We start from the raw sequence: 20,681 nt of genomic DNA, 5'->3' as shown, positions 1-20,681 counted from the left end.
GAATGAGGAGGTTGTGGACCTCAGGTCTGTGTGGAAGGGGTTGGGAGCTCTGCAGGCCAAGCGTATACAACACATGAGCCACTAAAAGACTCCTACTCAGAGGAGATCCGTTCAAATTAATAGATGTGGCTGACAGGCTCGTTAAGTTCAGTGGAGCTACTCTAAGTAGAAGTTAGTTGGATAACACCAGCAACCTGTGATTTCTCTAGGAAGCAGGCATCACTCACAAACATGCAGGCTTGCTGACCGCACTTGGAGATTTTGAAATTTCTTTCCAGCCTATCTGGATGCCAGAGGGTTGGACCTGAATTCAGGTCATTTGCCCGGCTCCTGATCTGGCTCTTGTTTCGATGGACTTTGCTACTTGTCAGAGTTTTAAGTGGGAAATGTGGCTTCTGGATTAGCAGAAGGTCTCTACAGCACGTTCATCCTTTCCCTCTTTCTCTCTCTCTCTCTGTCTGTCTCTCTCTCTCCCCCAAGGAGGAAACACCCCAGCAGCAGGAAGCTGCCTCTGCTTTTGCTAACGGCATCCATCCCCAGTTGCTCTCCAGGCGGCAGAGCTTAGAAACGCAGTATTTGCAGCACAGACTCCAGGTACGGTGCCACCTTTGGAAGAGTTAGGCCACTTCAAACAACAGAGACGTTTATAGGGAGTTTCTGCTGCCTCTCCTTCACTCTCGTCTCCCCACTAAAATGGGTCGAGATATAAGACACACTACTCTCCCCTCCTCCAGGGTTTCAAATAACAAAGCCATGGGGCTCTCGTGGCCGGCTGCACATATCATGGCAAAACTAGTTGTGATGGGCTTACCAGCAAGCTCAGTCCCTACATTATTTCAGTAGCCGGCTAAAGTATTATAGCAGGACTATAAAGCGTTGTGTATATGATGATACAGCGAGTCTTCCTTGTTTCAGAAGCCCAGTCTGCTTTCAAAAGCCCAAAACGCCTGCCAGGTTTTTTGCAAGGAATTACCCCGGAGCCTGGAGCAGCAGTTACAGGAACACAGGTGAGCGAGAAGGCAGCAGCGCCCACTGGTTTGGACCTGCTTGTATATATAAGCTTGCTTTAAGAGTCGGGGGAGCTTAATTAGGATGCTTTCCCACCCACCTCCAGATTAATGTGTCTTTGGATGAGGGCTCACAAGAATGCAATTCTTTATAGCATAAGAGGGGTGGATGGTTCCCAGGTGATCTCCAACAGTTGCCACTCAGTGCATGTATGCGGGCAGCACTGAATTGTCATAGGTGTGCTGCCCCATTCTCCTTGTCAGCAGTGTTCCTCTCCAGATTGAATTGTGAGCCAGTCCCAAAAGCGGGAAAAGAATTCACATATTTGCTTCTTGCTGCTGGCTTCAGGCTGAGATGGCTCTGCCTTGTAGACCTGGAAACTTCCAATGCGAAATTTGTCACCCCAAGGTTCTCCCAAAGCCTCCTTCAGCTCATTTTGTACATTTTCCTGCTTTTAAAATCTGTGTGTAAAAGTGCGTACTGCATAGAATTAGAGCAGCGGTGTTTGCTCGTTTGTCTATCTTGGTTTCCTCGATCCTTAAAGAAAATAATTCAAAAACTGAAGTATGTTTTTAAAAAGACTTAGTTTGAATTAATCTGGGGGCAGCGCAGCTGGTAGGTTTTCTGATCCTTGCTCCAAGTGGAGGTTTAGACTAGATGTCAATTTTTTATGTCTGATGCTAGAATCCTTGCCTCTAGAGGAGAAGAAAGTGGCATGGCTTTTAAGAAACTGGCTGAACCAACTTTTCTCGCTCTCTCTCGATCCAGGTTGCACCAGAAGCGGCTCTTTCTCCAGAAGCAATCCCAGCTGCAGGCGTATTTCAACCAGATGCAAATAGCGGAGAGTACTTACCCCAGACCAAGCCAGCTGTCCCTCACATGCCACGAGGAGCAGCAGCCACCACCCCCTTCCCAGTTCAGTCTGGTGCAGCCCCTGAGCCCCGTCATGGAGCCTTCTGCCGAACAAATGCAATACGACCCTTTCCTTAGCCAATACCAGAAGCTTCAACTTGACCAGCCACCCTCACCCCCGATTCACGGTTCCTCTCGACTGCCCTCGCAGATCCCCCTGCAGCAGCAGCAGTATCCCTATCAGACTTGCGAATTGCCCGTTGGCACCTCGTCCGAACCAGACTATGCCAGCCAGCATCCATATCCCCTGGGCCCGACCCAGCAGAGCAGTGTAGCAATGACCGACAGCCGGCGGAGTTCAGACCCTCCTGGATCCCAGTCTAGCTACGAGGCGTTAGGCCTGGTGGAGCTGCCGGGGCTCTTTGATTGTGAAATGATGGAGACTGTTGACCCCCAACATGGTGGCTACGTCTTGGTGAACTAGCAAGTTTTGGAGTGTTGTGGATGGAAGGTGGATTGTTTGAAGTGAAGGACGGAAATGCATGTGGATTTCCATGTACGTCCCATCCCTAAAATTCATGGTTTGTGACCCAACCCTTGACCTTAACAGATGATTATACAAACCCTCCTAAATTGGTACTAGCAGGGAAATGACTGAGCGTCACTCGCTCTGCAAGGAAACTCGATGGCAGGGGTTGTGGAGGCAAGGTACTGCACTTTCGATAGAAGAGGGGACTACTTTGAAAGGAAAGAGGCGAGACACTTGCAGGGAAGAAGGAGATCTGCAAACCACGCAGCCCCTGTCTGAGGAAGCCTGGAAGGGATCAAGAAGAGTAGCGAACATGGGACGACACCATGCTACTTGGCAATAAAAGCAATACATTTTTCATTGGAACGCTGCAAAGTTGTGCGCTGATATTGAAGCAAATCAGGAACGTAGCGTGCTGGGGATCAAACAACCTTTCTCTGAGCTGCCGGTGTAGAACTTGACTGCAGCCGATCCTCAGAGGACTCACGTGGCGCCTCTCACAATCTCCACTTCCTTCTGTTGACTCTCGCCAGGAAATTCCTGATCTTTATGAACCCTGACAAGCCCCTGGATCTTGTGACGAAAGGGTCCATATACCGTTGTCAAAAGAAGGCTGGAGTTGGACGTCCAGGATTTTCATAGAACTTAAAAGTGTGTTGGAAACCCCTCCAGAGATCAATGGACAAGAATGTGGAGGTGGGGGGGGTGGGGTGGGGAAGACCCAGGGGTGTGTGGGGAGGCTATACAATGTTGCCCCTTGGGGGAGCATGGGGGGAGCTGTGATCACTGGAGAAGTAGTTATAAGCTGCCCTTTGTTGCTTTTCTGTTTTAAAAGAAGAAGCAACTTTACTTTGGACTAAGCAGTGTGTATTGCTTTTGGTTTCTTAGGCTTTGTATATTTCGACAGTTATTTAGGGAATTAGCATTTTAAGGACGAAACAAAATGAGCTTATCAGAAAACCCATGTGAAGTGATAGTGCTGTGCCTTTTTGGGTTCATTTTGAGACTCTTACGCTTTTTCTTTTTTTTCTTTTTCTGAAGTAGAAAATACCCCCGTTTGTGTCCATGCTGACGCCAAAGTCCCTTCAGAGCTCAAATTCCACCATGTGGAAAGCAGGTTTAACGTTCTCCTTAAGTGTTTCTGACTTGTTCATCATTAGTATATCTGAAATGTTAAAAAGTATTACAGCAATATTTAGGATCAATAACTGTTGACTTGTTAACCACTTCAACAGGCAGTCTGCTCTATCAAGCGTTTGGCCGAGACCTTTTGCGATGCATGACACGCTGGCCACAAAACCATAGGAAAGAATACAGAGGATCCCTTGAATTTGTCACGTAAGAGGATTTAGATAATAATAAATGCCGTGACAGTGTTAGGAAAGGCACTACGGGTTACTGAGCATCCTGCTGGGAGCAGATGAAGATTTAAGCACAACACAGATTTGTTTTAAGCACAAAGAACAATGGATTAGCAAAGTCGATCTGGCTGAAGACAAATGTAGGCCTGGTTCTCAACTGAGGGGCTCAACTGGCGCCTGAGCTCCACCACTTTGGGCTGCAGGTGTGGCCGTGCCCCATCCGGGCCCTTCTGGGTGTGGGGCGGCAGAGGGAAGGCAGCTGGCAGGAAGCAGCTGGCAATAGGACCCCTGCAGCAGCTACCACCTGTTTTCAAGATATTCAGATGCTTTAAGGAAAGAAGCACAAACCTCAAGCCCTCTCGCTCCCCAAGTTGCTGAAATGGTGCCTTGTCAGGCTTCCCAGTTTTCTAAACAAAAGGTTCCCAATGGAGAACTTCCTGTTCAGCCCTAATTTGGAGGGGGCTTGTAAGGCGGAACATTCCATCCTGTGAGCCCCCCTCCAGCCCTGCCCCCCGCCTACAGTCTGAAATTGTGCAGCCCAGCTTGGTGGTGAGAACTGTGCCTCTCTTCTTCAAGGGGAAACTGTACCCCTCCCCTCCCGACCCATTTTCGTCCATGTGCCGCATTCACACTGTGCGATGCTTAAACTTCCCATTTTAATTGCCACACCAACTGTTTGCTCCTAGCTGCTGTCTTTGCCATTAATTCCCCCCCGCCTCAGTTAAGTTTTGAACTCTCAGAGAAATGAGTGACTTGGAGACAGGCTTTGATTCAGCAAGGAACTGTGTCCTAAAGAGACCTCTTGCCTTGCGGAATTCCTTCCTGTGGACGATCCTTGCCCTTAGGAACCGGGACCTTTGGGTTCTTGAGAGGCGAGCCAGGAATTAATAACCTTCCGTTGACTTGTAAACTGCTGAAGCACGTTGACTTAAGGTGCTTTTCCCACAAGGAAATCCTTTCCTGCTATATCCTATGCACTTTGGGTGGGGAGGAGAGGTCAGCCAAGCTGACGCCAACTGCCTTATTTCCTTGTAAGCAGTGGGAGGAACCCCCACTGGCCCTTGAGACCTGCCCACCCAGCTGCTAACCTCTTACTTTATTCAGTTTGCATATGGTGGTGGTGCTGTGAGCAAGCTTAGGTCAGCCATTCCTCTCCCCTTTGCTCTGTGGAGAAGGCAACCTCAGCCTTTGGACCCTGTCCAACCCACAGAAGTTTTTCACCGGGGGCATTGCAGCAACAGTCTATGTTAGCCAAAACCTTGATGGGCTGGACGCCGCGTTCAGACCTTGCATTGTCTACTCTACCCCCCCCCCCATGTTCTTAGTCTCCGGAGCTGTTTCTCACAATAGGAGGAGGCTTTCATTGTGCGTGGAAGATATAAGCGCTGGTATGTTGGTGGTCCTTGACTTAACGCCCAGGAGATTCGTGAGGTGGCATCTCCTTTGCAAGACGTTACTCCGTGGCGACTGGGAGTAAGGTTTGTTAGGATCCCAGCTCACGTCCTTGCAAAGGGCAGCCGAAGAGCAGAGATCCACCAAGGAATAACGCAGCTTTGGCCTGCACAGCTTTTCCTTCCCCTGTGTGGGGTGGGGGCATCCAGAGCACAACCTGTAGCCAGCCTCAGGAGGTGGCTGTAGCTCCATATCCAGGTGCAGAGAAGTGATAAGCATCACTTTCCTTGGCAGTCGCTTTGTACCTCAGCAGATGGGGCAGAAGTTCTGAATGTTGAACTATATCAGGCATAGCTAACCCCTTCTGCTTAACAGCTTGTGTTTCGGAACATTTGTTGTCATTTATATTACAACAGAGGAAACCCTTTTTCTTAACTCTACATATCCGTAGCGCACTTGCCTGCCTTCTCTCTCTCTCTCTCTCTCTCTCTCTCTCTCTCTCTCTCTCTCTCTCTCTCTCTCTTTCTCTTAACTACTCCTTCAGAATAGCCGCTTCTGTCGAGTCTGCTGTTGATGTCTGTTGTTAGAGGATTTGTGTATACTACTGTATAACAATTACTAGCTTTATTAGTTTTAATACAGGTTCCTTTGAAGAGACTTTGGTGAGATGTACATGGGGCGGGGGGTTAAACAAATTTTTCATATGGAGACAAGTGCAATATGTGTGTGTGGTACGTTCTTTAATGTATTTTTTTAAGAAGAGTTAAAAGGGTTTTAGTCTTCGCTTTGGGAGAAGTGCACTAGTTTGGTCAGCGCCGGTTTTTGGCGCATCCATCTGTAGAATCAACACGCAGTTGGTATGCTGGACTCTGTAAAAGCAATTACCGTGTATTAATGCAAAATAAAGAACATGGACCTTCTGGTTTTTTTATATATATATATACATAAAATAATAATAATTGGTGAGCTGCAGTAGCCTTCTCTGTTCCTTTGCACTCCATGTTTGGTAGCCTTTCCCCTGGAGGAGATTCTGCACGCAAAAGGCACCTGTAGGCAACAAATTGAAAAACCCGATTCTCAAAAGGCTTCCTTCCCAAGTCCTGTAAGAATAGTCAGCCACCTTTGGGTCTGGAAGCAAACAGTGAGAAGAGTTTTTACTTTGCAGGCAGCCTGCCAGAAAGAGACTGAGCAAGGAGTGATGTCCTGGACTGCAGAAGCACCTACTGCATAGGCATTTTCTCTCTTGGGACTCCACACCTTCACCCCTAGAAAATAACCAGGCTTTTTAAGTTGCAATAGACTTTGAGCGGTCTTTGTGGAATTGTCAAGTTGCCGGGGTAGAGCAAAGCTAGGAGACGGCTGAATGCCTAGGTAGCACTGGGGCAGGAGGGGGAAGACACAAGACTTACCCACTCTGGAAGAATGGCAGATGAAAATGATGGACTATATGGAATTGGCGGAAATGACTGGCAGAATCCGAGACCAGGGAGAAGAGTCGGTAGAAGAAGATTGGAAGAAATTTAAAGACTATTTACAGAAATATTGCAAAATTAATGAATGTTAAAATGTTTGATTGAAGTTAAGTGGTTTCTAGCTGTAATGGTATAAAAGAATATGGAAAAATTGGATTTTTAATAGGTAAAATTTTAATGCTACAATATATTAAGATTAAAGATAAGGAGGGAAAGGAATTGCTGAACTAATAAATTGAACTGGAATACAAAAAAAGGAGGTATGAGGAGGTCCGGGAAACAAGTAAATGAAAGATAAGTGACGAAAAGATGGAATTATTTTTAACTGTTTTTTATTTTGTATTTTTTCTTTTTTCTTTTTCATTATGTAATACTGTGAAAACTTTAATAAATATTTATTTTTTTAAAAAAGCACTGGGGCAGGAGGGAGTGCCTCTGCCCCTTTACCTTTAGGATCAAACCATTAATGGGAAATATATTGTTTCCCTTTCAGAAATCTGATGTGTGGAGCAAATCTCACCCCCGTTTCTCTCCCTTTGCCATGCCCTGACCTTCCCTCCTAATACATTTTGGGTGCCGCCACTGGCAGGGAAGTGCAGACATATACTCTGCAGAATATATAATATGTAACATGAAAAGCAAACCACCTTCTTGCCAAAGTAGTTTCTTCAGCAAGGTGTCAAGCGGCCCTGTTCAATTCACGCTCTGTTGTTGACATCGGGGGGAGGATATTATGGTGATGAAAAACGGGAGCAACATTACAAGATGTCATTGCAACGATTCTCCTTTTCTTGTACTTTCTCTCCATTAGGATATAAATAATTCTGTTTGCCGGATACGATGGGAGTTGCAAATGGATTCCATAGATTAATTGGGGAACTTAAAAAATAATAATACTATATTCAGACTTGTTTTTCAGTGCAAGGCAGAGCCAGGCTTTGCAGAGAAGTCATACGCTAATCAGAAGCTACGTCTAGCAAATCTGAGACATTTGATAAGCAAACAACATCTGTGTGTGGTTATATAAAATCTTAAGGTCTCTCTACTCAGTAATGTGTGTGATGGAAGAAACTGATTTGAGAAGTTGAAGGAAGAAAATATTAACCATTTGTAATCTGTACAGGAACATACATTTATAGCGGGCTAAACCGGTCATGAGTTCAACTGTGTACATGGCGGCTCCTTTAGCCCCACAGCATTGGCAGGCATGACCTGAGGAGGCTACTAATTGCAAAGCAATGCCCCTGTCCCATTTCTGTCCTACTTTATCACTGGTATCCATTGTCTCCTACGGCAGGGAGTTCCACCATTCATTAGCTGCAGTGGATGATGGGTTTTTTTTAAGATGGCTGTGTGTGAATCACTGAGTATACCTCCCACCAATACATTTGCCTATGGGGGAATATTTGCGATACGTTATGGGTTTTCATTTGTAAAGCACAGGCTCTCATTTTACTAACAAGCTAGCTAAGCAGAGGTTTTCCGGAACACCTTAGAGCAGCCTTCACCAACTTGGCAAATAAATATGGCGTGATGAGCACAGGCTTTATCTACACATTCCTAGTTGGAACTTACTTGCGAGAAGAAGACAAACCAGTCATATTCATACTGTTTGGCTTTGTAAATGCACTTGCTATCCTGACAAATTGCTCTTTTGGAAGGTTGCTCTTAAGATAAAATGATGAAGGAGACTTTTTCTCTGAAACAAGAATACCATATTTTTCTGTGTACAAGACTAGGTTTTCTCCCTAAAAAATGAATTCAAAAATTAGGGGGCGTCATATACACGGATACATCTCTCCCCCATTTTCTTAAATCTGAGTCCCCAAAAATAGAGGGCGTCTTATACACGGAAAAATACAGTATGTAGACTTGAGCTCTTTCTCTGAACACATCATTGTTAATGACCATATCATGTGAGTTCTTTTAAAATCCTCCATGTGTTAAAAAAGCGATTTTATGTCTACATTTGAAGGGGACAGACATGTCAGTTTGAAACCTTTCCCTCAGATTTTGGAACATAAATAGTAGCAACCTGTCTTTTTTTGCAATAATCCATCTAGAGTTTTGGGGAGGGGGAGAATTGGCAACAAGGAGCATAGAAGGAAGCAAATTAAACCAGGACAGCTATTTACTCTCCTAAATAGTCCAAGATGACTATCTCTCTCTCTCTCTCTCTCTCTCTCTCTCTCCTTCCTCTGCTTCATGCACTGTGCTCTATATAAAGGGCTAGCCAGCATTTTCAAGCCAGTAAAACGATCAGGTGCCTTATATCCTGGAGGCTTCTAGAGAGAATGGAAGCGGAGAATGTGCTCGGAATGACGTCAGCTGGGTAAATAATACCCTGCATTGAAATTGCCAGAGTATGCATTACCCTTTCAGCGAGGCCCTGCTGAGGCCATCCTCCTGCAAAGAAAACTGCACAGGCCAGATGCCTTTTTCTGCAGTATATTTCTTTTCTCCTTTTTTTGTACAGAGTAGGAATTCAAAGGAGCGGAAAAGAGGGGGAAGGTGCCTGGAGAAACAAAATCTGCCTGTGCTCAGCGTGGAAACACCTTGGGCAAGAGACATTTTCACTGGCTGCTTTCTGTTTATCTCAGGACTGGCCATGCAAAAACGGAGAATCAGCCGGCCACCCATTTCCAAATTCAGCACCCTGAAGACTGCACATCTCTCTTCCTCGCTTCTTTCTCATTTAACACGGGAGAATAACAAGGAAACATCTCTGTTGCTCACCTCAAAAGTTTCCAGATAACTTCCAAGTTATTAGCTAACCCAGATTGTGGAAGCAGAATAAATTAAAGCAATATTAAATATTACCTAACAAATTTGGATCTCGGAATTTGTGCTTCCTGGGGAAAGAATCCATAAAGCTCAGTGTTTGACTGCTGCTGCTTTACTTTATATCTGCTTTGGGGGAGCAAGTAATGATTGACACCGCCCCCCAGGCCTCTCTTCTTTTAGTGGCTGATGGCTCTCTGGATAGAAGGTAAAGGTAAAGGGATCCCTGACCATTAGGTCCAGTCATGGCCAACTGGGGTTGTGGCACTCATCTCACTTTATTGGCCAAGGGAGCCAGCGTACAGCTTCTGGGTCATGTGGCCAGCATGACTAAGCTGCTTCTGGCAAACCAGAGCAGCACACGGAAATGCCTTTTACCTTCCTGCCGGAGTGGTACCTATTTATCTACTTGCACTTTGACGTGCTTTCGAACTGCTAGGTTGACAGCAGCAGGGACCGAGCAACAGGAGCTCACCCCGCTGCGGGGATTCGAACCGCCGACCTTCTGATTGGCAAGTCCTAGGCTCTGTGGTTTAACCCACAGCGCCACCCGCGTCCCTACCAATCTGCTTATACAGCACTTCAATTTGCATCGACAAGGCAGTGTAGAAGTCTCAGAGAAAGGGCCCCTGCTCCTTTAGTGTGCACCTTTTAGCAAGAGTAATTGGGTGTCAAACCCTTTGGCTGGAGAGTGTTAAACCCTCCAGCTCTCTAATTCCCCCTTGCCATTTCCTCCAGCTGCTAATTCATCTCCGACCTTCAACAAGTGGCAATCACCTAGGCAGATGTGTTGGCATGGCAACGGCTCCAAGGAGACGCTCTGCTCGCACTTGCCAGTGCCTGACCCACAGTCACCTTGTGCAGGAAGAGAAGCTGCGGCCCCCTCTCCCCCCACCCCACCCCAGGTTACGGTTACAGCCACACTTGGATTAGTGTGCATAATGCATAAATCTCTATCTCTGCAGCCTTGCATGCAGCAGCCACAACACACATGGGGACTGGATGCAGCAGGGGTTGTTCCCAGAAGAAGCAAAGAAAGCAGTTGATATTCAGTCTGGCCATGTCTCAAGATTCTTGTTCTGGCTGAATCAACCCGTCACAATTAACGCTGGTATCTCTGTGTTGTTGATGTAACTGAGAGGTGTTAGGAGAGCCTTTCAACCCAGCACTTCTTAGCGTATATGTGTTGGCTCAGTAAACCTTACACGAACACTGTAAGGTAGACCACAGTCATCCCTGTCGTGGGGGGGGGGGTTACTTAATTGACACAGAAAATCCCACTGGTGAGCTCACAGCAGACACAAGGTTTGAAGCGCAGACATATCGACTCATACATAACTTGCCCTCTTAGCTGTTGACGCTGCACCAGCTCCCAAATCTGACGGCTGAGACTTGAAACATGTAGAGTTCAAGAGATCAATTTTCCAGATACCGGCTGTGAACCTTGATGGAGATTATACGCCTGCAAGCCAATAATGAATAAGCAGAGGAGGTGAACTTAGAAAGGAGACTAGAAAAGGCTACGTGCCCACATCTGTCCTGAGTTGTCCTTAAGTCTGGGGTCTTGGCCACTGACCTAGTTGCTGTCTCTTGGCCTCAATGTTGTGTCTGTAAAATGGGAATATATGACCTCTCTTTCACATTGCTGTTGTGATTGAAAAGACAATAAGCACCTTACAACTACTAAAACGTTTTACCTCAAGTGAGCCTCTTTGGATCGGCAGAGGGGTCTGAGTTCAAGACCAGTGAATGACCAGGAAGTGTTTTGTGACTTGCCGGTTGAGGTGGGTTATTTATTGACACTTGCCTTTCTCTCTCTCTTGCAGTTAGCCTCAAGCTCTGAGGGGTCCGCACAGCCGACACTCCCTGCCAGAGCAAGCCTGACATCAGCAGTTGCCAAGGAAACGGGTTTATTATTATTTTTATTATTATCAAAGCCACGTTCTTTGGAAATTTAACAAAGTGCACATCCGTCATCTCCCTTTCTTGGCACTGTGGGGGCTGGTATCTTGGACAACACCTGGCTGGCATCCTAACCCCTCCAAACAACAACATAACATGTTTGTCCTTAGAGTCAGTGGCTGCCTCTGCAGGCTTGCTGTGAGCAAAGGGGGGGGGGCATTTGGCATATTGAGTAAGTAGGCTTCTGCTTTGGCTGTTCCTGGTGGATGGGTAGGGGCAGCCATGTCACCTGTCACTGAATCGTAGAAAGGTAGAGTCAACTACCTGAAGGAGCAGCCTTTCAGATTGGAAGGACCATGCACGCTTTCTCCCAGGTAAGTGGGGTTACAATGGCAGACTAAACTTTCCGAGTCAAAACAGCCTTATAGCCAGCTTTATCTAGAAACAAATACTGGATCCATTAATCCATTAATAACATTAAGTCATTTCAAGCATGTTGGAAACCCGATATATTTCTGTTCTCACCCTTCCGTTTGGGCGTTCCAAGGCTGTTGCTATTTTTGTGTGGGTTTCCATCACAAACTGGCCAAATCTCGGCTGTACAATTATGGTTGATGGTTGATGATCAGACTTTTACCGTAAGGGAAGTGACTGGGAAACATCTTGGAAAGTGCAGGCTTTGATGCAACCTCATCTAATCTCCCCACAAATTGGGATGAGTACTCAGCCAGCAAGTTGTTCAGAAGCATCCTGTGATTCCCACTGTCTTACCACATAAATTTGGGGTATGGGTCTGCCCAGTAGTACTCCGGCTGATTATCCAGATTTAAAAAAACAAAACCAAACCACCCTGCAAAGCAATTTACACGCACTTTGTGGTAAGAGGTTGTCTGTAGATTCAGCCACTGTTTTTTTGTGACTTGACTCCTGGACTTGATGAATGCAGTCCCTCGTTTTCTGAAGGCCATTCGTACATTACGTGTGTCTGACACATATTCCTCTCTGTGCCAGTATGCTTTTATTTTCTCTTTCTTCTTCTCCAAAGGGCTTATATCAGTGTTTGATTTTTCAAATCTGAACCCTGTGGAAACTGCAGCTGCTTAGAAAATGCAAGCACCTCTGCTAACAAGAGTTCTCACAATAACCCTTCCTTTTATACCAAAATTCCCAGGGATGCTTTGGAAGCCAGTATCCTTCCAAGTCATCTTAATGTTGTAAGCTTTCAGGCATCCACCTCTACAAAGCAAGGAATTATGTGGATATGGGGGGGGGGGGTTCTTCGTACCACCAGTTACAAAATATTATGATCATTCCTGTCTCTGCGTGTTCTCCGGCTCTCGGCCTGCAATTCTTGCCTCATGCCCCCGATGCACTTCAAAGCCCACTGGCTCCTGTTCCTGCCTCTCTTTCATCAGCTATTTATTTATCCTTGTTCCAGTTCAAAGTCCAAAACCTTCCAGTCTTGTTTTGTTAACATTTCCCCCCCTCAAAAACAAGCGCATTTTTGATAAACAGCCAGCAGGGCTGGGCTGAGCGTTCTCTTTGTGGTGGTACCAAGGGGAATTTATTCTGGCACTGCGAGGATCCCATCACAGTGGCTCGTGAGGAGCAGCGAAGGTTGAGCAGCTCCCCTTCTCCCTATTTGTTCCCTACTTAACATGCATGCCAGACCTCTTTATTACTTGCTGTGTTTTGAAAAATAGGGGTCAGATAAATGGCAAGCCCTTATTGGGGAGCACAGTACGATCCCCAAACACCCCACTTCTTCACATTATTAAAAAACGAAACGAAAAGTGAATCTGGTATTCTTGATGCCACAAATAAACTATTCAAGGTATAATAAAACACCAAGTGCTGTTCAGTGAAATTAGCAACCGAAAGCCTCTGCCTGGAGAAATTTCCAAACATTTGGCAGCCAGGGAAGTAGACATGGGCAAATACCCTTATACCAATGTGCGCCAGGAATGAGAGATTTTATGCAAGGGGCTCCCCACATAAAGGGTCCTTTGAGCAATGGTTTAAAGCAGTGTTTCCCAAATGTTTTTGGGCAACGGCACACCTGTTTACCGGAAAAAAATCTCGCGGCACACCACCATTAAAGCCCCGCCCCGTGACGTCAGCGCGCAGCGTCACGCCGGGAGGGACGCACAAAAGTGAAAGTTTTTTCCCTCCCCCTTGCCGGGGTGGGAGGAGGCAGCAGAGCGAGGGACTGAGGGACGGCGGCAGCTGAGGCGGCGGCGGCTGTTGTGGTGGTGGCGGCGATAGCGGGCGGAGGAGGGGGCGGCGGCGGGAGTTGCTGCTGCTGCTGTTGCTGCTGCTGCCCGGACATGCCGGCCTCCTCCTCCTCCGCTGTCTCGCGCTCCTCCCTTTTGCGCGCGCTGCCCCGCCGCTCGGCACCACCACCGCGGAGCCGCCCCCGGCTCGACGCGGATCCTCGCCGCCGCCTCTCGCCGCCCGACTCGCCCGCCTCCCTCCCACGGCACACCAGCCGATGTCTCACGGCACACTAGTGTGCCGCGGAACACCGGTTGGGAAACACTGGTTTAAAGGAAGGAGAGGTGGTGGCCCCCTGGCAGAGCAACAAAGAGGCAAGTAAGGGGCAACCGCTGCTTTTGCTTCTCCCCAATTCAATCCCTGGGGCGCGCCTGGCGCTGTGGGTTAAACCACAGAGCCTAGGACTTGCCGATCAGAAGGTCAGCGGTTCGAATCCCCGCGACGGGGTGAGCTCCTGTTGCTCGGTCCCTGCTCCTGCCAACCTAGCAGTTCGAAAGCACATCAAAGTGCAAGTAGATAAATAGGTACCACTCCGGCGGGAAGGTAAACGGCATTTTCGTGCGCTGCTCTGGTTCGCCAGAAGCGGCTTAGTCATGCTGGCCACATGCTGGCTCCCTTGGCCAATAAAGCGAGATGAGCGCCGCAACTCCAGAGTCGGCCACGACTGGACCTAATGGTCAGGGGTCCCTTTACCCTTTACCTTTAATTCAATCTCTGGTGTCACCTGGTAGGGCTGGGAATGCCCCATCTGGGAGACTTCGGGTTGGTGCCTCCGGTAATGGTGGAATTCCTCTGATCGGGAGGAATTTGCCCCGTGGGAATTTGGGTCTGTACCGCCACAGCGAAGGCGGAGACCGTAAAAATCACAGGCGGGAGAAGCCTGTGAACGTGGGATTCAGCGGGCACCTTTTGCGCCTCCCCTACTCATGGGGAAACCCGGTTTCGGGGATCCGGAGCGACATGGGGTGAGTGGCGTGGTGCTTCGAATGTCTGCTTCTTCCACGGAGCAAAGCCGCATAGCTGTTGCCGGAGAGCACTGACTTTTTCCTGTGGACAATTTGATTACCCGTGAGTAGAGCTGAAGTGGGAGAATTGGATTTTTAAACGTCTAATTTGGTATCGAAACGGGGAGGTTCAATACAGGAAGTCCGCCTCCCCCTTTTGTAAAAACTAAAGCAATGAGGCTGCAAGCTGAAGTCTTGGAAAGCCTTTTGCAAAAGACTAAATCTCCATCGGCAAAGAACTAACCCCCCCCCTTTGGAGACAGGAGAAGAGGGGGGAAAGTGGTGGACTGAATATGCCTGTAGGAGAGAGTCAAGAGAGTTAAAATACCGCTGCTCTGACCCTGGAAACGGGCTGCTAGCAGGATCGATGTCTTTTGGAATGTTCATTGACAGCGTTTAGAACGTTCATTGACAGGTAGCAAAACAAGAGAATACATTGTTTCTACTGTCTCCGGCTGTTCTTAAAAAAAAAAAGGAGTAAAAGTAACTGAAAACTGAAACTAACTTTGGATTATTGGAACTGTGTTTAAAAGAGGACTTTACTGACTAATACAAATAGAAACTGTTTTACCCTAGCGGAAGCTTTTGAAATTGGTTGCTTTACAGGAGCTGGGCTAGGGGAATTTCCAGCTGCAAGATAAAAAATTGTGAGACTCTGGGATTGACCTTGAATCTCTTAAGTGTTATGGCAAATGGAAAGGAAAAAACAGATGGAATGTCGACAGAAGAGGCCTTAGCGGTCGCATTAGTGAAAATAAACTATTCGCTGGAACAGCTTCACAAGAAAACAGACGTGATAAATGTGAAAGTGGATGCTGCAAATATTAAAATAGACTTAATTGTAGAAAGTTTAAATAATCTGGGACAAAAGGTGAATACCAATACAGAAACCATCCAGAAATTGATACAGGAATCTACTCTGATACGGCAAACTGCAGATGAAGTCAAGGAGAAAACCCTTGCTGCTGAATGTAAAGTAATACAACTGGAGAGAGAGAGAGCCCCATCCATACAAAGGCAACTTGATGAACATAAGCTGACATTTGTTATGATTGAACTTAAAGAAAAACAGATTAATTTGAGGACCAGAGCCCTATCTGAATTGGAAAAGGAAAGCTTGACAGAGTTTCAGGAGGAGACAGGACTAACATCGGTTGAGAAAGAGAGGTATTTGGGGGTCAGTATGACCGCAAAAAATGTGAACCTATTCAAGGATAACTGTGAAGGACGTTGGATTGAAGAGAAGGGGGATTTGGAAATATGGACAAATCTGAAGTTGTTATTGTTGGGCCGAGTTGCTGTGGCGGGGATGAGGGTTGCTGTGTTGTCGGGGATGTTGCTTTTGTTTCAAACATTGCAAGCTTGGGATGGGATGGATTGTTTCAGGAGGTGGCAGAGGGACGTCCCTAGATTTGTTTGGCAGGGCAGGAAGCCTCGAGTAAAATTTAAGATATTGACGGATGCCAAAGAAGGAGGTGGACTTGCCCTGCCAGACCCCTAAACTTTGTTGTGAACCATCTGCTTTTTGCTGGCTGAGAGAATGGCTGCTTCTTGAAAGCACTGAAGTGTTGGATAATGGCAGATGAAGTTGATGGACTATATGGAATTGGCGGAAATGACTGGCAAGATCCGAGACCAGGGAGAACAGTCGGTGGAAGAAGACTGGAAAAAGTTTAAAGACTATTTACAGAAATACTGTAAAATTAAGGAATGTTAGAAGAATGTTGGAATGAAGTTATATGGCTTTAGTAGAAATGTTATAAGGAATTAAGTATAAATAGATTAATAGAAAATTAAAGGAAAAAATAAGGCAAGAATGTGTTAAGATAATTATAGGATAGAAAACAGAGTAAGATGGAAAGGAATTGCTGAAAAAATTAATAGAAGTGGAATACAAAAAGGGAGGTGTGAGGAAGTCGTTGGAAATAAGCGAATGAAAGATAAGATATTGAAAATGTTTGAGGTGTTTTTAAATTGTTTTTGTTTGTTTTTGTTTTGTTTTGTTAGTTTAATGTGTTATGTAGTGTTTTTGTATTGTATTTGTATTGTTCTTTTTCTTTTCTTTTTTTTGTTTGTAGTGTTGTGCTGAAACTGTTCGAAAAGTAATAAATATCTTTAAAAAAAAAAAGGGAATGCCCCATCAGAAACCTTGGAGAGCCACTGCCAGTCAGTGCTGGTGAGGCTGAGCTAGATGCATCACTGGTCTGGCTTGGTAAATGGCAGCTTCCTGCATCTTAAGGGCCATATAGCTCAGCAATGGGGGATTTGCTTGCCCACAGAAGGTCCCGCTTTCAAATCCCAGCAACTCCTGTTAGGACTGAGGAAACCTCCCGTCTGAAACTCTGTGGAGAGATGCTGCCAGCCAGTGTGGGCAATTCTCTGACTCGGCATATATAAGGCAGTTTCCTCCCTTTGTCATTTATGTGAGAGAGCAGGCGAGTTGCACGCTGCGAGCTGTTTCCAGCTGGCAAGCTGCTGCAGCCCCGAGCCCAGCGCGAACTCATTCTTTCAGTCAACAGCGAGGCTTTGCAACAGCAGGGGGATTAATGCAAAGAGGCAGCTTGCTCGGCTCCCTCCGTGCTTCACCACCAGCTCATCGCCCCCATAAAGAGGGAGGGGAGGTCGTCACTGGAAAGTCAGCCTTAGTGCTTCAGACAGAGAGAGGTAGCCGGGCAGGGTGACCTGTGGACAGAGAGCAGGACTGTCTGTTTTTCTCCTGCCGAGTGAGCGGGCCGAAGTTGTCACAGCGCTCTCTCGGATGCGAATCCAGAGGGAAACAAGAGCTCTTCTGAAGGCAGATTGAGGCAGCAACTGGGAGGCAGCCAAAACCAACGCCAAGGCCTCAGGCTCCCTGGAGAAAGGGTCGCTGCATTCCTGGCGGCTGCCTGGTCACAAGGCGAGCCCGATGGTGACGCAACGCTGTCTGTTTACTGCCAGGAGCAAGCCCAGGAAAGAGCCTGCCCTGAGCAGACCCTTGCGGTGCCAAGGCGAACTGAGGTCAAGGCTCCTCCTTCTGGAAGCCAGGCATGGGGTGACGAAAGACCGTGCTAAGGAGGCAAGGCCTCTCAAGTGCTGTAAAGGTGGATTTGGTGGGAAGTGAAGGGGGATTTCCCCCTTTTATTCCAATGGCCTAGTGTGTTTTGAGCATAGGCTGTTTTCCAAAGGGGACAAGTGCTGGCTGGTTCTCAGGACTGGCCCAAGAACTTCTGCTACCTGAGAGGGGGGGAAGGACAAATTGTGTATTTCACGCCTGTAGGGTGGAAGGCAGGGAGACCAACAGTAGGTGGCGCCAGAGCCGATGAGAGTGGAGCCACCCTGAGCTCTTGTAGGTTGAAGGCGGACAGGTTGGTGGGGCAGTGCCCCTTTTCCGCTAATGCAGCTGCCTCCACTGCTCACAACCCCTTCCATGCACAGACTGGCAGGTGGCTTTTCAATGTGGACAACGTCCTCTGCTGTACCTGAAGGATGAAGAGCACCTGCCACACCTCATGGTCCACATAGCTGTCCTCCAGTACCACCACCACCACTTCCTTCCCTTCCCTTCCCACCCCACCCCACATTTTCTTCCTCCCTCTACCCAATATTAGGGCTGGCCCTTCTAGTTCCCTAACTCCAGATTACTTCTGTCCCCATGCGAGCCCAATGAGGGGAGGGACGAGCTGGGAGTGATTTGACCTCTGCAAATCAACATAGCGGCTCTTGGAAAGTGTCAGGCAATGGGGTTAAGGGGAAAGGATTATCCATGGATAACACATTTTTCAGCAGGTGTGAGATTTTATCGCGTGCTATTTTGCTGCCTTCGCCTTTTCTTCTTTGAGATTAAGAAATCCACAGGGCGAACCTCTGGATCCAATGCTTTCTCTTGATGAATTAGTTTTCTATGCAGTTGGGAGTGTTTCCCCACAAGGGACATTAAAACCTGGATACGCACCCTTGGCCTCAGGTGGTATATGCAACCCAGCAAAAGCTTCCCCATTGGTTTTTTATATATATAGTGGTCTGAAGAGGGTGACTGTTTGGTAAGTTATCTTGATACTTTTTTGAGATTGAAAAGTTGTATTGCGAGGAGAGAGAACATTATTCTGCAACCATAGAACAGCAGAGGGTAGGTATTTTGGGGGAGGCAACAGCTCTGCTGAAGCGGTATAATGCCTGCACCACAAGCTGATGCCTGCCATGCTGACTCACAAGCTTAGTGGGCACAATAGATTGTAACTGGTGTGTGAACTGCTGTAGAGACAACCTGGAACCTCCTCAGAATTTGGTGCTGGTCCAGAAACCCCACCCTGCTTGTGTTCCAGGGTCTGTCAGTTCGATTCGTAATCCAGATGCAGCTGCTTTGTTGTTATGCTTAATAATGTTAGGCAGCCCCAAGGGAATGCACAGTTTCACCCATTAGGCTGAATACACCCTGTTGTAAAACACACTTCTGATTCTCTTCGTAAGACCTCCTTTGGGCAGCCCTGCAGTGAGAAGGTTTCTCTCACTGAGAAAAAGGTGTAGAAAATTTGGTCATAGATCATTGGTAGAGCCTCTGCTTTAAATGCAGAAGGCCCTGGTTCAGTCCCTCCCAACTCTAGGTAGGGTTAGGAGAGAACCAGTTGTGGCTGGTGCCCATTGAGACCATGAGGGTAGAAACAAAGCTAACAGGCAGCACAGCCAGAGCCAATGGCAGGTAGAGACATCTCTTGATTGGTTGCAAGCAAAAAGGTAGGCAGGTGCAGACTAGCTGAGGTGAGAGCTTGGTAGGCCTGTGCCCTGTTAGCCCTAACAGAGTAGCCTCCGCTAGAGGTTACCCTGCCTGAAACCCTCAAGAACTGCTGCTAGTCAGTGTAGACAATGCTAAACTAGATGGGTCAATGGCAGCTTCATATCAGTGGACCTGGGTCACTACCAGGAAGGAAATACTGGTTCCAGGTCTTAGCTGCAAAAGGATTCTTTGGTCATTAATGTGATCGCTCAGAAGTTGGGGAGGGGGGAGTACCCAAGCTTTAATTGAAGCATGCAAAGTCCGCTTTTTACTGCAAGTTCCTGATAGAGACAAATATTAAAACTCGGGCAACAACAAAGTTCTGTATTGGATGTCAAAGGTTAGTTGAGCTGCAGGAGAAGAGGAATTCCTAAGAAGCAAAGAGCCTCTTATTTTCTCCGGCCAGCATCCCCTTGTTGAGAACTGTGGCAAAAAATAACTGATCTTTATGAGCAGATCTTGCATTGAGGCAGCAGTTTCCTAATCTAATAATAGGCCCCGAGCTTGTTGATGGCATGATTCATGCTGCATTGCATAAACCAGCTGGAAGGGTCGCTCCAGTCTCCAGAACATCAGCTCGAGACATCGTGACTAACAAAACTCCCAGCTGCTCTCTGCCTTTCTGTACAGAGCAAGGCACACGTGAGCCTGTTCTTTGCCCTACTGAGCAAATGGGGACGGAGGCCACACATGCACGGTTGCACCAATGTGCAAAAGCTCTTGTGGTGAGGACGACAGGCCTTCATGCAGCCTGCTTTGTGTAGCAAGATATTCCTAGCTGTTAAGGAGGGTTGAATTTTTTTGCCTTTTGCACAGCACAAAGGCACAAGAGAGAACAGCTTCAGGGTTTGGGCAGGAGAGACGCCAGTGCTGTTTAGAAGGACTAAAAGGGCAATCGGCAAGTACAGTATTTAAATGGGACCAGCACTCTCCTATTCCTTCTCTAAAGTATGTTAAAAGGGAAAAAAATCACCAGCTGAATCAGACCACACGGTAGATCCTAGGCAGCCTCTGCTGTCTCCAACTCAGCTGTGGAGAGGCTAAGCAGCTCTCCTTAAGTCTGTTTCTGACACAACCCTTTCTCTTCTCCTCTTCACAGCTTTGCCCAGCCACATCTCCTGCACTTCCTGTGAGGATGATGTGCCGGTTTTCCAGATTCGCAACATTTGTGCGTTGTCCCGGCATTGGGATGGAGATGTTCATTCAATCCCACTTCTGGCCACCCTGGTGGCAATGAATCTCTTGCCTGCAGCCCTGCTCCCATGTGAAATATTTAGTTACGTTAACTTTTGTGGAAAAACTTAGCGGCTGCATTTTCTTCCTTACAATTCAGGTGAACAAGGTCAAGTGACCAAA

General features: G+C 47.2%; 1 protein-coding gene across 2 annotated transcripts in view; it reads left to right on the top strand.

The window, feature by feature from the left end:
• The window catches only part of SIK2 (salt inducible kinase 2), an 82,211-nt gene extending 76,149 nt beyond the window's left edge, over nt 1-6,062 (top strand). The window contains exons 13-15 of one of the 2 annotated variants that reach the window (XM_081172497.1): nt 481-594; nt 919-1,007; nt 1,777-6,062. In XM_081172497.1, coding sequence (XP_081028623.1) covers nt 481-594; nt 919-1,007; nt 1,777-2,344 — 771 coding nt within the window. In that variant the 3' untranslated portion in view covers nt 2,345-6,062. Of the gene's footprint in view, nt 1-480; nt 595-915; nt 1,008-1,776 lie in introns of both variants that reach the window. The other variant, XM_081172496.1, reaches the window with a different exon arrangement.
• The last annotated feature ends 14,619 nt before the right edge of the window (nt 6,063-20,681 follow it).

Source organism: Podarcis bocagei, assembly GCF_964188305.1.
Source record: "Podarcis bocagei genome assembly, chromosome: 15".
Lineage (NCBI taxonomy): Eukaryota > Metazoa > Chordata > Lepidosauria > Squamata > Lacertidae > Podarcis > Podarcis bocagei.
The sequence above is the reverse complement of the archived record's forward strand: the minus strand, read 5'-3'. Positions and strand labels throughout refer to the sequence as shown.